This window comes from Pempheris klunzingeri, chromosome 3 (genome assembly GCF_042242105.1).
Source record: "Pempheris klunzingeri isolate RE-2024b chromosome 3, fPemKlu1.hap1, whole genome shotgun sequence".
Taxonomy (NCBI): Eukaryota; Metazoa; Chordata; class Actinopteri; order Acropomatiformes; family Pempheridae; genus Pempheris; species Pempheris klunzingeri.
Window position 1 is genome coordinate 28,176,933 of NC_092014.1, and position 17,248 is coordinate 28,194,180.

General features: G+C 41.1%; 2 protein-coding genes across 2 annotated transcripts; both read right to left on the reverse strand.

Moving 5' to 3' along the window:
- Positions 1–61: 61 nt before the first annotated feature.
- On the reverse strand, positions 62–504 carry LOC139198636 (histone H2B 1/2). Its single transcript, XM_070827543.1, has one exon. It carries the CDS (start codon positions 502–504, stop codon positions 133–135), a length of 372 nt encoding a protein of 123 aa, XP_070683644.1. The 3' UTR covers positions 62–132.
- A 2,683-nt stretch (positions 505–3,187) lies between these two features.
- Positions 3,188–11,881, reverse strand: p2rx3b (purinergic receptor P2X, ligand-gated ion channel, 3b). The gene is made up of 12 exons (XM_070827742.1): positions 11,245–11,881; positions 10,396–10,531; positions 10,233–10,304; positions 8,636–8,705; positions 8,341–8,434; positions 7,097–7,174; positions 6,859–7,000; positions 6,077–6,213; positions 5,708–5,801; positions 4,842–4,907; positions 4,465–4,542; positions 3,188–3,962 (listed from the first exon to the last, which is right to left on the reverse strand). Exons 1-12 carry the CDS (start codon positions 11,364–11,366, stop codon positions 3,837–3,839), a joined length of 1,215 nt encoding a protein of 404 aa, XP_070683843.1. The 5' UTR covers positions 11,367–11,881; the 3' UTR covers positions 3,188–3,836.
- Positions 11,882–17,248: the final 5,367 nt, after the last annotated feature.

Genomic DNA, 17,248 nt, shown 5'->3' on the forward strand with positions numbered 1-17,248 from the left:
AGCAGCCAAAGTGAAAGAGCAGAAAGGAGATGAAGCAGAATGACTGAATGAGAGAGGAAGGTAGTTTGTGGTCTTCACTTGAAGTGGGTGGCTCTGAAAAGAGCCGTTGGGTTGGAGGAGCAGCTGAGCTGCTTACTTGGAGCTGGTGTACTTGGTGACAGCCTTGGTGCCCTCGGACACGGCGTGCTTGGCCAGCTCACCGGGCAGCAGCAGGCGGACGGCGGTCTGGATCTCCCTGGAGGTGATGGTGGAGCGCTTGTTGTAGTGAGCCAGACGGGAGGCCTCACCGGCGATGCGCTCAAAGATGTCGCTGACAAACGAGTTCATGATCAGCATGGCCTTGGACGAGATGCCGGTGTCGGGGTGGACCTGCTTGAGGACCTTGTACACGTAGATGGCGTAGCTCTCCTTCCTGGTCTTCCTCTTCTTCTTGCCGGTCTTGGTGGCCTTAGACACGGCCTTCTTGGAGCCCTTCTTGGGTGCAGCCTTGGCGGGTTCAGGCATGTTTCTCTCCTGGTTCTGTACAGTAACAGATGAGTGGTGCAGAGGATGGCTGCTCTTCTTATCCAGTCTCCGCTGCTAATAGGGCTGTGTGGTCCCCCTCCTGTGATTGGTTGAGCCTCTCACTGGGTGGAGGAGGTCTCCTCTTGGAGGTTTGAGTCACAATAGCAGCTGTGCAGCACATCATCCAGTCAGAAGTACTGCAGAGACAATAAGACACGGAAAAAGGACAAGAGAGTTATTCTGGATGTTTTTACATGTTCTTCTAACACTGATCTTTTTATTCAGGTCTAAATGTGGCACAGATCCACATCAGATGGACAACCTGGGAAACCAAGCATCCAGCAGACAGAGGAAGGAAGTGGGATTCATACATGAAGCAGTGGGCAGCTCTGTTCAGATGGCCGCTCTGTGTGGCTCACACCAAATATTGATTTGATTTAGAAAACAATTAAATTTTACACTGTTGAAAGCATTAATTACAGCATTTCTTCACACCTGCACACACACACACACATAAATATATACATATATATATATATACTCAACATGTGTGTGTGATGCCTGCTATCTCTGACTGAGTTTATTGTTTGTTGAGCCAGCACACAATTGTTGCACAGCCTCAATCTCTTATCCGGCATCATAACATTGCTTTGCTCCGTCTGTATCATCCTCCTTATCATCTGTCTTGAACTACATCATACCATCCTGACTTTATCTTGGAGTGAAACTCAACAAACACAACAATGCTTTGTAGGATGCTGCATTAGGACCATGAGAAGACATCATATTGTGTGGTTATCTTTATTGAATGACTTTTCTTTCTCTCCACAGCTTCTGCTTATTGTCTTTTTGGTGTTTCCTGTGACTCATCCATCCCCCAGTCCTCTAAATACATCTCTCCTCACATCTACTTTCTTGCTATTTGTGTATTCATCACGAGGTTTGTGAGAACTTAAACTGTTACTGAGATTCATGTGAACGTTAAGGTTTAATTTGGCATGTTTCCATCAGCAGAGATGAAAACCAACACACTGACACTGTGATATGTCCTACAATCACATAGCCACAACAGTGCAACTCCAGCTTTGATTTGTGTTAACTGCAGCTAAATAACTTCTGATTCCAGGCTCTTCTGACACGTGTTGGACCGTCTGGAAAGTAATGAAGCACACAAGAAATAGTTTTCTGCTGTTGAGGCTCAAGACAAGACACTTATGAGGTAAGATAAGACAAGATGCTCCTTTATTAGTCCTGCTGTAATAGGCTGCGGACCAATTTGAGAGTTTAAGATTAAGCTTAAGTTTAAGATTTTAAACTAGAGACACCAAATCTCTATAATACTCATTGTATTTTTCTAATTGTTGAAACCATGAATATGATTCATGATTGTCCGTTTGAATTATTTTCTTAATTTGAAGTAAAATGAAGGAATTCACAGTGTTGGAAATATTCTGTTCTTTTGTTACAGCCAGTTTCATGACAACTCATTGTGAATATAACATCTAATAAGAAGGTTTTTTTTGCTAGCTACCACATGTATTTAGCTTGAAACTGAAAATCAGACTAAAATTAAAGCTGTTATCTTCCATCTTTTTAATAACTGTTCCATTATGAAATGCCTACTTGCATACAAACTTTTATCACAAAAAAACACAGCAGCTTGAAAACAGCTAGAAGAACGTTCTCCCATTCTCCCTTACTGTGTGCCTCTAAACAGGAACTCTTTAAAAGACACAGAAGGCCTTTTCCAAGTACGCCAAGTTCAGACTTGAGTACTTGGTGGTTCGGACTGGGCAAGACTCCAGAGTCCAGACTCTGGAGGACACAGAGCGGTCACTCTGCATTTGGAACGGCAGCAGACTTGATGACGTCACCATCTCAGCTCTGAATACGCATCTAGATCAAGATCACATCCGGGCATTGGGACCGTACTTGGCTTGATGCGGACTTTGAATTGGAGCAGTACTTGGTACGGACAAGAACGCAGATTGAGAAAGGCCCATTGCATGGTGTCATTCACTTTAAGTTACATTCCCACGTTGTTGTGGAGGTCATGAGTAGAATTTGCATTCATTGGTATTTGATCATATTTGCTGTTGATCTGTTGGGAAGAAATGAACTGAATTCATTCCTGTTCCTGGCTACAGGCAAAAAGTCCACACAGTAATGACCAGAGACGGCAGTATGGACTCTCATGATACCATAGAAACACAACAGTAGTTTTATGTATTTAATGGTGAGAGCATCGCATATAATGGGGATGTTCCAATCTAAATGTAGAAATGTTGTAAATATTTATTTCATTTCATCACAACCATATATTTATATTTATATTTATATTTATATTTATATTTATATTTATATTTATATTTATATTTATATTTACATTTATTTTTGCTATTTTTGTCTTTTCTATTGCTTTGTTTTTTTCACTCTCCCTGTTTATATTGTTGCTGCTGTAACAAGAAAATTTCCCCCTATGGGGGATCAAATAAAGAAAGTCTAAAGTCTAAAGTCTAAAGTCAAAGAGACATGCAAAAGAATATGGAACTGGTCGTGATAATGTCCTGTTGGTTTAATCTTCACCACAAAGACAAAGCATCCCCAGGATGAGGAGCGAGCATCATCAAGTCATGCTGACTTGATGATGGTGCGGGACAACCCAATCAATCTGACAGGAACATCAGCATCTTTGCTAAAGTTTATTGCAATCCATTTGGTCCTTATGTGATACAGACCCTCACGTGCACATTACACATACATTAGAGATCACTGCTGTGGCTTTATCCAGCTTGTTATCAGAGACAAAGTGCCTGCTTTTGTCAAACCAAACCACAATCCAGCTCCATTATCGAGAGTAAATCAGAGTAGGAACCACAATGGAGATACTAAAGAGGGCCAAGCAAGTTGTTTTGTTTATTCCTGCTTTCTCATCAGAGAGACTTTTTATGTGGTGCATTTCAGCAGTTTCAATTCAAAGTACAAAACCAGCAAAGAGAACTCAAACACGACATCTTTCAGGCTGAATTTGAACTTTTTTAAACACAAAAGAAAGTTTCCTTCCTCATGCACTCATGCTTTTGTTTTTTCTTTAACTTAGTTTGTAATTATCTGTAGCAGTTTGGGAAAATTTAAGAGTGACATAGCAACAATTCAAGGCCCTTAAGATGGTTTTCTTTTGACACTGACATAACCATATAGGTGAGGTGCTGTATTATAGAAATACGGGGCCCTGAATGCATAAACTTGATAATATTTGAATCCACCCATGTCTATCCTCCTCAGTCCACTGCTCCCTGACCATCTGACCACTGGTTGTTGCTCCTGTCCATTTAGCTGTAATGTTCAATAGAAAACGCTCCTGAGTCACTGGACCTCTTGATGGTCTCATTATGTCTGAGTGACAGCTGTGAGCGGTACAGCCCATTGTTCCGGGACCCCAGCGGGTTGTCCGACACCTACATGAGACAGAGGGAGGGAGGGAGGGAGGGAGGGAGAGATGCTTATTATGTTACCACACATACACCCTTCACCCTATTCAGAAGCTTGAACCCACACCGCTTTTACAGTTGATAAAGTTAAAGCTGCACTACTCACTATCTTTATATGATCCATGGATGAAATCATTAAATGTAATATGAACCTTGTAACATTGGTTTTCTGGAGTGCAACTCTGCTTTCATCAAGTAGCGCTGCAGGCTGCTGTTCTCAGTGAAAAAGCTCTGATAAACACATTGTTCCCTGCTCAGCACCAATCCAGAGACCAAAACAGAGCTAAAAGGAGCATAAATGCTGGACTAACGAGTTAACCATAGAAACTTTGAGTGGCTAAAAATAATTAATGCAGCTTCAAGGGTTAACAAACCCTGTATTTGTGATATCTAACGCTGTGACTGATCTAATTTAATGACAAATTTGTGATCAAATTACGTAAGTGAACTGTTAAACTGGGTATTTCACCTCTTCAAATTTCTTGGCCTTGTACTGCTCCGCTCCTTTCAGGAAGTTCAGCAGTATGATGTCACACAGCACAGTGCCCTATACGTTAATAATAATAGAAGAAGAAGAATCACCATTACTTGTAAAGAACTTAGTACCACCCAAGTAGAGATGAAAGTGTAAAGATTCACTGTAAGATTTTGTTGCGGAGCCCATCAGCAGCCCCAAATCTCCTCAAAGCTAATTATTCACGTTTTAAAACTCCACACAGTTTACAGCTTGGTGTCAGTGGCATGTATTTAAGTCAAATTATACTTGACATAATAGAGTTTTATTTTGTCTGCATTTATCAGTTCTGAGAAGAAAACTGTTCACACTGTTGTGTCAGCTAAACTCACCACTCCCACTGACGTAAAGGCTGCCACCATGTTGATGAGCGTAGGGATCATGTTGAACTTCCCTGCCTACAATGGAAGAACGGTGCTTTTGTCAGCAAGTTTCAGTCTCCTGGGCATCACTAGCACTTTCTAAATGCATGAGTGCAAGTAATTACTTCTTCAATTAGTTTAATTCTACTATCACTGTCTCCAAAGGTGACAGGTAGGTGCCTCTCTCAACACAGTTTCCATTTCACAAATAACTCCACACAGGCGGACCTCGGCCGCTATCCAGAAATGTTAATGTAGTGTTACCCAATAATCAGATTTCACTGATCATAGCAATTTTATCCGAGCCTGAAATTATAATAATACATTTTATTTAAAATTATTTTAAAGACAATGACCGTTTCAGTGTCCAACGACCAAACAGTAAGGTCGCACCGTTGTCAAGACTGCGTGTAGATGTATTGTATATAAAACCTCAAACCTGTAGTACATAGGATGCTTAAAGCGATGTAGAAGTCTTGTCAATCAATCAATCAATCTTTATTTATATAGCGCCAATTCACAACAGTGTTATCTCAAGACGCTTTACATAAAGAGCAGGTCTAGACCAAACTCTTTAATTAGAGAGAGACCACAAACAGCAACCAACGTACTAACAGTGACTATAGCACTAACAATAGGAATGTAACTAAAAAAAAACATATGCAACAAAATCTTTTAGTATTTTCAAAGAGGAACCCTTAGTGACAGCGTACAGATCAATATCCCTGTGTCAATATTCTTGCATGCAAATTCCCTCTGCGTGGACTCATTTAAAGCTTGTTATACTGATTGGGAATGAGCAGCTGATACACAAACTCTGACACACATATACTCACGTTCCCATTGACCAGAACATCAAACCTAATAGCATAAGCTTTAACCAGAGTGCGGTAGTCCGTCCCATTCTCCGTCTTATAGTATTTGGCAAACCTGTGCAACCAGACAAATCTCAGCATTTTTATATTAAAGACAAAAACATTTAAGATTATGGATCAATGTGCAGATGATAAAATACTGCTGATGTTGGGGTTACAGAAGCACGGGTCTGATATTAAAGAAAAGGTCTGTAAAGATAGATAGACGGATAGATAGATAGATAGATAGATAGATAGATAGATAGATAGATAGATAGATAGATAGATAGATAGATAGATAGATAGATAGATAGATAGATAGATAGATAGAGTCCAACCACATGTACATACCTGAAATTGTAGCCTGGTGACACGGCGTTCTTCTGTGACATGGCATCCAGTCGGGTGAATGAGTATGAGGGATTACACTGGTCGTCTGACTTGTCCAGATCACAGATCCAGCCGATCTTTATTCCAATTACTCCTCCCTAACAGAATTTTCAAAAGAGAGAGAGCTATGTGAATGGCTGTATTTCAGTCCAGCCACACTTTGACTTGACATCAAAATCAGATTGATCATCAGATAGAAGAGCCAATTCTGAATATCAAAATTTCTCCCAAACGTGCAATTTCTTGCCAGGGATTCAATATAATTTGGCTGCCTCTGTATTCATTAAAAGCTGAGTTAAATAAATGTGTGCAATGGTAGCACACATTTGCACAACTCCCCCTTCATAATGTATCTCTTATGTTATCTGGAGCATGCACAGTCAGCATGCTTACTACACAGAGTCCACATACTCCCAAAGTTTGGGTTGCACACGGACGTCTGCATCCACGTGGACCCTTGCACACATGGGCACATGACAAGTCTCAAGTGGTACCCTGGTAAAACCCCACAACCATCCTAGATAAGAGAGCCAGAGGCAGCACCCACACTCTTTGCATGGTTGTTAGGAATGATCAGATTTCATTTCCATAAAAACTGTTGACACAGCTTTGAGGGGAAAATGTATCCTTGTAATTGGCAGTTCTGATAAACCAAAAAAATCATCTGCCTTGACTGGCAGTTTCCTTTTACAGACACAGCTCAGACTTGGCTCAAAACCCTTAAAAACACCTTTTGACTCTACCTTGTCTGCCAGTTTGGTGAAGTTCTGCTGCGCGTAGCGGACCACGTCTCCTACTCTGAAGATGGGGCAGTAGGTGTTGTTGACCATGTCAAAGTTACATTTTTTGATGTAATTGTCAGTGATGGTTGGAAGGAAGTTCCCTCTGCACACATACGGACATGTGATTGAGTCAAAATGTTAGACTTCATTATCAGTGTCATCAGCATCATCAGCATCTCTAAAATGATGATTGTCGTACTTGGTGTAGTTGAAGGTTGGGAAGCGGATGCTATTCTTAATGAAAATGGTGAAATTCTCCACCTCCATCATTGGTGTACTGAGAGAGAGAGGAAGAGAGGAACATGTGGAGAAGAGAGAAGACAGAAAGACATACAAAAAGCATTGCGTGGCACATTGTTAATTTTCTTGACTGTCACAGAGCCAGAACACAATTTTCTCCGTGGTGTGGCAAGACTTCGATTTCTACCCGTGTTCACCTCCACTGCAATGACAGATATCTCAAAAGCTGATCCAACCAGCATGAGCTGACATAACCAGAGGTTAGTGACCCTTTAAAGAGCGCACTGCCACAACGTAGTGACATGTCTGAACTGAAAACATGACATGACTTTTATCATCGAATCTCTCAATGTTTCATACGGTGGCCGGGAGGTGCAAAACAATTTTACAATACGAGAAACACTTTTACAAAGCTGGAGACAAATTTACATTTTAGAAAACATTTTTACAAATCAGAAAACAAAATTACATTGCCATAACACATTTACAAGCCCTGAGACAAATTTACATTTGAGAAAACAAATTTACAAGACGTGAAACACTTTTACAAACACCGAAACAAATTTACAAGTGACGAAACAGTTTTACAAGCGGCAAGGGAATGTACCGCGTTAATCGGCTCATAAGTTCGCCACAAAACGGGCAAAAGACCGCTTGACTGCCGTCCATCGTGGGTCGCCATGAACTCCTTATCACTTCCGGTTCTACTTGACAGTTGGTACATTCCCTTTCCGGTTGAAAAAGCTAGTTGTAAATTTGTTTCGGCCGCAAGTAACTTTTTCAACCGGAAAGGGAATGTACCAACACGATGGACGGCAGTCAAGCGGTCTTTTGCCCGTTTTGTGGCGAACATATAAGCCGATTAACGCGGTACATTCCCTTTCCGGTTGAAAAAGTTACTTGTAAATTTGTTTCGGACGCTTGTAAAAGTGTTTCACGTCTTGTAAATTTGTTTTCTCAAATGTAAATTTGTCTCAGGACTTGTAAATGTGTTATGGCAATGTCATTTTGTTTTCTGATTTGTAAAAATGTTTTCTAAAATGTAAATTTGTCTCCAGCTTTGTAAAAGTGTTTCTCATATTGTAAAATTGTTTTGCACCTCCCAGCCACCGTAGTTTCAGGTCAACATTCTTCATTCAGTTCAGAACCGTAATAGCAAAGGCTTGTAAAAAGGTCTCTATCACATGCAGAGTATCGCCTTACGTCTTGATGGTGTCGATCTCGGCAGGACACCATCCTTTTATCTCACACATCTTGATGGTGTCGTTGAAAGAAACACATTTTCCTGTGAGAATTCCTGGCCAGGAAAAGAAAAGCTTTTATGCAAACTACAAAAGCAGAAATGCATTTTATGTACAGAAGTAATTACCACTTCTGCAGTATTGATTAAACTTATATGCAATAATGTAACAGTAGTAATAATTCTGTAATTGATTTCATCTTATACTGTGAAATATGCATGACAAGAAAAGAAAAAGAGACAGACAGAGGATCTCACCATAACTTCCTGGCTTGTTGAGGTGCTTCGTGCAGCTGCTGTCCTCGGTACAAATATACTTCTTCTCACTCTGGGTAAGACACACACACACACATTATCAATATACTGCAGATATACAAACATTCAGCTGAATATGGAAGACATGTTGTATTATTCAAGATTACAATGTGTGAAAAAACGTAAATCTATCTAAACATTGTAAACTTTTCAATTTAGTTTGGAGTGAGATTCGGTGTCGGTGTCACAGCAGGACTTCTGTGACATCACCCACCGTGGGGGTCGTGGTCATCACTCCTCACCAGCAGGAAATGCTTTTTAAAAAGTTCTGCAGCCAAAGTCAGAAGTTAATAGATGAAAAACCAGGTTGATTATCATAGTCAATGATGAATAAGTCTGGTTGGTATCAGTATACTTGCCTCCAGACTTCAGAGCCTAAAGCAGGAGGCTAAACCTAATCAGGGTAATTAATCTTATTTCTAACCATTTTTCCATTTATAAAGTAATCTGGTACTGAAATGTGAAATTTGGTGGACAGGAGCTGAAGAGGGCACTGAAAAATGGGACCCTCATGACAATCTGGGGGGTTGGCCCAGCTCCATCTACAAACAGGAACATTGTATGAAAAGTAAATGAAGGGGAAAAACATAATGTTCAAAGACAGTGGACAGACAGAGTTATGATGAATGTGCCCACTGGTGTGTCTCTTGATGCCACCGAGCGCCCAGCATACTGTCACCACACAAGGAGCTTTCCTCAGCAGTCACCAAAAATAACGGCACCTTGGTCAATGACAGCAGCAGCAGCAGCACAGGTCACATCATTAATGAGTGTCAGTGTCAGTTACACATAAAATAACACTGATGCACACATTTGTATCTTAGCGTAAGCAGCGGCTGAGCCTGTCGTAACTGATATGTATGAAACAGACGGGCTGCAGTCTGACCTGAAAACTTGACATGACATGACCTGACAAAGCATTTAAACTAAGCACTTAGGTAATGACATAGAGTGAGAGGGATCTTGATACAAATCAACAGATATGGATTAGTTTCTTTCAGTTACACCCAGAAATGATCACATTAACGGACACAACAGTGAAGAACACCAGCCTGTTCCCACATGCTGAGAGCAGTCGATACATGGGCAGGAGTTTAGCCAGTGAGGCAGGACAGGTCCATGAGTGGTATCTTTAGAAGCTTTGTAAAGCACTGGCTCTCTTATTGTATGTGCCTTAACATGCCTCTCATACCTGACCTGATGTTTTCTACAGTGCTATACTTTGCATGATGGCGTGCCATCCGGCCTCAGACAATGGAACAGGAGATAAGCAGATTATGTCCTGTAAATTCATCATTCATCGTCTCCCTTCGGCAGCATAGTTTGTGTTCTTCATTCCTATCTGAGGTGCTTTACATTCACACCTTGCATTGCTACACTCCTCTGTTAATGAGTCAGTTTTAGAAGAAATTTTATATTTATTATGAGTAGTAGTAACGAGTTCAAGTCAAGCACAGTAGTTATATAATAACTGTGATAACAACTGTGAGGCCACAGCAGTGGTGGGAGTGTCGCAGTAAAGGCAGTGACAGTAGCTGACCTCAGGACAGTATCCTTGGACTTGGTTCTCTGTAGTGATCAGTTTGGTGATGATGCAGAAGACCGAAGCTCCCTGCAGAAAACACACACATGGCGCATCACCAACTCTGTCTCTGTCTACTGTCAGTCACGTGTCTGTCCATCCAGCCATCCGTCCGTCCCACCTGTGCAGGAGTGACGTAGTCTGCAACATCCATGACCTTGTCATTGTACACTCCAAAACCTTTGACCTTGGTCATCACCGAGGATTCAATAGCTGTGTCTCTCACCTGGTAGGCCTTCTCATAGACAAACACCCACCTGAAGCACACACACACACACACACACACACACACACACACCATAAATAATACAAAATCTGACAATTAGCTGAAATCAAGCTGACAGACACATTAAAACATTGCTTTAACCACAAAACACTAGCGTTTGTTAGCATGAGAAGTTTGCTGGTGTTGTGTACATGCTGATGCTCAGATTTGTGTGGCAGACCTTCGGTTACAGGGCTGAATAACCATACCTTGATACCGAGAACTCATAAACTACGTGAGGAGGTGATCGGTGAGGAATGGTTGGGAGGGAGATAAACAGCAATGATCTTTGCTCTCCACATGCTGCGTCAATACTGCACAACTCCACATTGCAAGACAAACGTGTTGTGGACAAAAATACAATCACATTTTGTGGGAAAACGTACAGGGAGAGACTGAGTTAAATCTGAATTAGTTAGTTAGTTTTGCATTAATGTATGACATATTTGAATAAATCACAGTGGCGTAATTACAACTATGATGAAATCCTTTATGATAGTATAATATGACAATATGATAATGTGTCATTTTAGCTTTAAACACATTATAGCTTCCTTTTATCACCACTGCAGTATTTACTTAGGAACGAGTAGTCAATCAATCAGGATGTGTGTGTGATTTAATAACCCTTATATCATCCATGACATTCCATGGGCAAACATTTTTGTGATGTAAATCTTTATAACGACAAAATGAAATACTTACCCAATGAAGTAAGTGATGATGATGAGTTGGACGACACGGTTGATGATGCCTATGGTCCAGCTCTTCACCACCACCGACTTGGTGGTTTCATAGGTGAAGAAGTCTGTTATACAAGACCACATCCCAGCAGTGTGTGTGTGTGTGTGTGTGTGTGTGTGTGTGTGTGTGTGTGTGTGTGAGAGAGAGTAAATACAAAAGAAAACCGTTTCACTGTGTTTTCTGTGGGTGATATGACTTTTTTTAGAAAACTAAAATCCCACTATGTGTGGACTGTGGATATTAAGGCTGAAACTGAACTCCAAATGGCGCAGCTGCTAGTGTGTGTGTGTGTGTGTGTGTGTGTGTGTGTGTGTGTGTGTGTGTGTGTGTGTGTGTGCGTGTAGCAGATCACAATGTGGCTGACATCTTCATAATTATTTAGTAGTGAGAAAGAAAAGAAAAATTATTGATATTTCAGGTCCAAAACTGAGAGCAGTATCCAGACATCCAGGAGCTTTATCTCCTCTTCGTTGGAAAAGGTCGAGTTGTCTTTGAAAAACCCAGCTGAGGAATCCGTGCGAGAATGTCCTGCCAGTGACAGTAATGTTCAGAGCTGATGTTCCTCCCTGTTACTTCAGACCTCATGCATCACGATGACCAACTGGTCAACAAGTAAGCAGCTTCCTCTCTCTCTCTCTCTGTCCTTATCTCTCTCTTCAGCTACTCTCCCCTCTCTTTCTTCTTTGCCTTCTCGGGTTCCCCCCTCCATTATCTAAATGACTCCTCAAACTTCCCCTCCCTCATCTTCTCACAGCACCATGGGCATTCATGCTGAAGTGGGGGTTTTTACGGTCAAGGGAGCAAAAAAAAAAAAACTACAGCAAATGTTTTGTGATGGGAATATTTACTGAATCAGGACAAATTCAGCCATTTGTATGTTCCATGGTTCATATTTTTCACATTCCTGCACAAACTGTACGGCTCTTTCCTTTTAAACAGACATAATTGACATATTCTTTGTATATTTTATGTATTCATTTTTCATTTTTTTAATTAGAGATGTATCTATTTCATATCTGTTTTTTGACTTGCAGCATTTGCTTTTTAATTTCACAGTGTAAACTTCACGACAAACATGATTCCTATTCCAACCAAAGCTATATAATTCTTTACTTTAATCAGTAAGTGTAACCACTGTTTTGGACTTAAGTGACAACAGAGTCACAGGGAAACCTACCTGAACACAACAAGCCTAAATTAAAAATGTTTTTAAATGTTTTAACCTCTATATAACCAGGATAGGTCCCATTGAGATAAAAAAAAACAAAATTTCAAAGAGTTTTCAACAGGAAGCAGCAAAAGAAATAAAGCTAGCAGACCAAAGACCAAGGTTTAGTACAAGCTAGGCATAAATTACAAAGCATTAAAAGAAATCAGGACATGGAGTTTTAAAACTATATAATATACTATAATACTGTGCACTTATTTACTGTGTTATGTTATCCTTAATCACTTGACTCATTTTTAATACCGCTCACAGGTTAATCTTTATTCTTTTATAAGATGCATTTATAATAGTTATAAGTTGAGTAGCTGCATAATGGAAGAAGTACTGGAGCAGGGGGGGGGGGGGGGGGGTAACTGAGTCTGAGAGAATACATTGTGCATGCTCTCAGTGTTATGAAAGAAAACAGGAACCATAGGATGTAACTGAAGGTCTCAGTGCAGAACAGCTCCTTATTTGGACGAAGGAATGATAAACTGTGCAGGCTTAATCAAAATATGTAACGTGTGTGGTGCAAAGATAGGATGTTTGTCTCCCTAATCGCTGAGTTTCAGGTTACGCCCGGGATGTTGGCAAGGATTGGGGAGTTTAGGTACTACGAGGAATCGGGGTGTCACCAACGACATTGGAACCACGCCCAGCAGTAGCCAATCAGACGACGGGAACGCCCATATCTGCATTTTATTTGTATTATAAAACACTGGGTCAGGGAGAGACACCTTGTTGCTTGTCAGGGAAGCGTAGATCGGCCCAGAGCTCTGCATGCTGTATTGCTTTTGCTGTATTCTTCAATAAAACTGATTGAAGCCTAAATATCTTCTCCTATTGCTCCATCAAACGAACACGCAGGACGAGGCTCTCACATAGACAAAGTAAGGTAGTATGAGCCAAAGTCCAACAATACCTAAAGGCCCTTTTCCCACTCTCTGTGCGAACATTTGTTACAGACAACATGTAAAAGTCCTGTGACTGCAAAAAGTTCTGTCCATCAATCTCCTGTGAAATATTTATGTGCTTCCTGTGCAGTAAAAGGCAAAGAGTTAAAAGGAGGGCTACCGTTCATGAGAACATCAGGACAGGGTTTCACAGGATGAATCAACCAGAGAGCCTGAAAATACTCGTTAAAACAGTTCAGCATATCAGATTTGTCATTACCAACGACAGAGTTCTTCGTGATGCTGGCACTAAAGTGGACTGAACATTAAAAACCTCAAAACTGAAGCAGGTGGAGAAAATAGACAGTTGTTCGTTCATGACTGTCGTCCCCGTCCATGGTGCTGGATCGGTTTTGGAAGATAATTACCTGTTTCCAACCGACAGTCAGCTTTCTTTCGTTCTTTTTCCCATGACCACAATCGTTGCCAAACCTTAACCGCATGTTTGCTACTGTCACCGTGGCGACAAAGCTCCCCTAACCTTAACACCTTACTTAAAGCCAAACGGTGGTGTTGCCCTAAAGCTAACTCCTCTTTAACCAGAGTGCTGTCACATCATACAGCAGATACCACACCTACCAACAGTGATCTGTAACAGCTTCTATATTGTTCCAGGTGACACGGACAAACGTCGGCCCACGTCTAACGCCTGGGATGACGGGGGCCCACACCTACTGAGGGCAAACTAACAGTTGCAGGGAGAGTGTGTTTCGTGTGTTTTTCCTTTGCCTTTTGTGCAACTAGTGATGGTGTCTTCCCTGGACTGTTGATGTGGTTAATCAGTTCTACAATAAATAATTGATCATTGAAACTGCATTAAATCCATCATATCACAGGTTGACCACAGTGAGTGGAGCAGACCTCATACATCCTTGGATAAAAAGCTACTAGCTAGCCACATCTATCAGTCTCTACATCCAAACACACACCACAAACCACATCCAGGAGATAATGTTTCACACTGATTCAATCATAGCTGCCTTCAGTCTAATGCCATCTACGCTCTCTGAACACCGAACGGCAGTCACTCACGACAAGTCAGTAATGGACTGCCATTGGATGAGAACCAGGAAGTGGTAAAAATGTTATTAATTATTTTTCCTAGAACTATTAGCCCTGTAACTGTTAAGTGTGTTCTCTAACGATCTGCACTGTTATAACCTTGAAAAACGGAGGGGAAAAGCAAGGCAGAGTAGGTAACAGAAGAGGAGGAAAAGGAGGAGGATGCAGCTTGGGAACAGAAACAGAGAATAGGAGTGGGATCAGGGAAAGGATTGGAAGGAATGAAGGAGGGGGGCAAGACAATGAGGGGGGAGTAACTGGTAAAAGAGCAAAGTGATGGGGGGCGAGCAGGTTAACGCGCACATAAAATAAAAGCTGAGAAGAGCAGGAAGCCACCTTGTTTATGTCCTTCCAGTGTCGCCAGTCAGACTGACGACTTGTGTCCAAGAAGATGGAGAGGATACTTTTCTCACGCACACACACACACACACACACACAGACGCCGTCATCCAGCCCAGCCTCGTCCACTGTCCATACACAAAGACTGGAATCAGGGAAACAGACGGCTCAGCTCTGTGCCAAGGTAACAAACTGCATTCATTGGAGAGCTTTTGATTCTCAAGCCTAGTTGTTTGCCTGTTTCCAGTCATTGTGTGTAGCTGGGCTAAGCTTTATACGCACAAACATGTTTCCAAAGATGATGAACTATTTCTGTTAAATTTTATGTTGCATAGAACATAAAATCCTTACGTTTATGTGGCCCACTGAATAAGCCATCAAACTTCTGGCCCAGCCAGACAGGTGGATGGTTCGTACCACTGCAGTGACGTCATTAAAAAAAAATATGAATTTTCTGGGCCTTGGAAAAGTTTGACAAAGGTTAAACCTCTGTGGCTTAGAAGTGTAAAATACTAAGATTAGTAGTTGGTGCAGTTATAGCTGGAGATGTCCTGTCCAGAGTGTTACAGATTACAGTGATGGTCAATGAGGAAAATGCTTTTCTGACCCCAGCGGGTTTTTCGTTGAGTCGCCAACAGAGCAGCGTTGGCCACATAGCAATGGAGGACAGCGAGGTGGATTCAGGTTTTCAATGGGAGGAGCCACCAGCCTGCTGAGGGGCTGAAGGAGATCACATGGCTCACAGATCCCTGCGTGTGACGTCACGCTTGGGGCCAAATCTGAATGGAGCGTTTTCATGCACATTTACTGGAAGATGGAGCAGGAGGAGCAGGGAGGGGATGGTGTTTTCTCAGACTTTGAGGGTCTCTAGACACACTGGGGAGGCATATTTAGGCTGGAAATACATTAAAAAAAAGTGCATTTTGCATAATTTGCATATAGAAATATACATCTAAGATCAGAGGGGTGCTGGTACACCTTGTTCAGGGTTTTCTTCTGTAGTGAAATGTGAATATATCAAATAATCAGTAAACACACTTTCAGACTTTCATGCTGTGTCTTGATTCCACCAGGAATCCAAATGTCCAATTCCATTTTTCATTAAATAACTTTAGTGCTACTATAAGCTCTTTCTACTGCAGACAAAACAATGGTGTCCTTTTAAATGAAGGTAGCAGTTATGACAAAGGTTTATGCTGTCACAACGTTGCTCATTATAAAATCACACTGCCATTTAAGACAAAAAGGAATCAAACCACGACATGTGAACTGCATTTCCACAAGTGTAAGTCTGTCATTAGCATCCACTTGATTCTGATTTAAACACAGACAAAGAGAAAGTGGCTTTTCTCGCCAGCAGCATACACACACACACACACACACACACACCTTAGATTAGATTAGATGGTAAGTGGTCTATCTGGATGGAGGGATGAGGGAGACACAAAGAGGGAAATACTAAGGAAGTAGGCTGCAGAACAGGTCAAAAAGATTTGTATTGATTTTGGTATTAACGCCCAGTGAAAAAGAGAGAGGCTGCTATTGCCGTCCTGTCACTCACCGCCATCATCATCATCATTAGGTTAACTTCCATCATCATCATCACCATCACCACCATTTTCATTGTAAAGATTACATCTGTCTGTATGATCGAAGCATTAGCCACTAAGATCACGTCAGTATACTTTTAACTGGACTCTGCCACCACTTAGTGGGAGCTAATTGGAAGATATGGGGCTCCATAGAATAAAGTAGAGTAAAGGTCTTCTTTTGGCTGGAAGTGGTGAAGACTTCAGCCGTCACTGCTGAGTCCAGCTGTCTCAATGGAGTAAATAAACGATTATCATCACAGTTATACACAACTATGCTGTTGGCCGTTGTTCTCAGTGCTGCTGCTGTTGTTCTCGTGATTATTGTAAATAGATTAAATGAAAACAGCAGCAGACAGAGCTGCTGAACACTCTACTGCGTCTGAGCTGTTCGTCAAGGTGAATGAAGGAACTCATTCATGACAACAAATGCAGCATGTTTCGGTACCTTGGAGAGAATCAAAGTGGAAATTATAGTTGACATAAAGTTTTATTGGCTTAGTAGTGCACATAATAAGTGATTGTAGCTGCTGCTTTCTATCTTCTCAACGATGTCTCTTCTGGTGCCACATTTAAACTTTTTTAGCTAAAATCTCTGCTTTCTAAAAAAATAGCTCTCATATTTCTATCATCCGTCACACACACACACATACAGTATATATATATATATATATATATATATATATATATATATATATATATATATTCTACAGGGTCAACTTAGGCAACACAATAACAGCACTATCAAAAATAATGCTGTCATCATCAGCCCAATCTTTCTGTTTGAATGGCAGATCAGAGAAAACATGAAATGA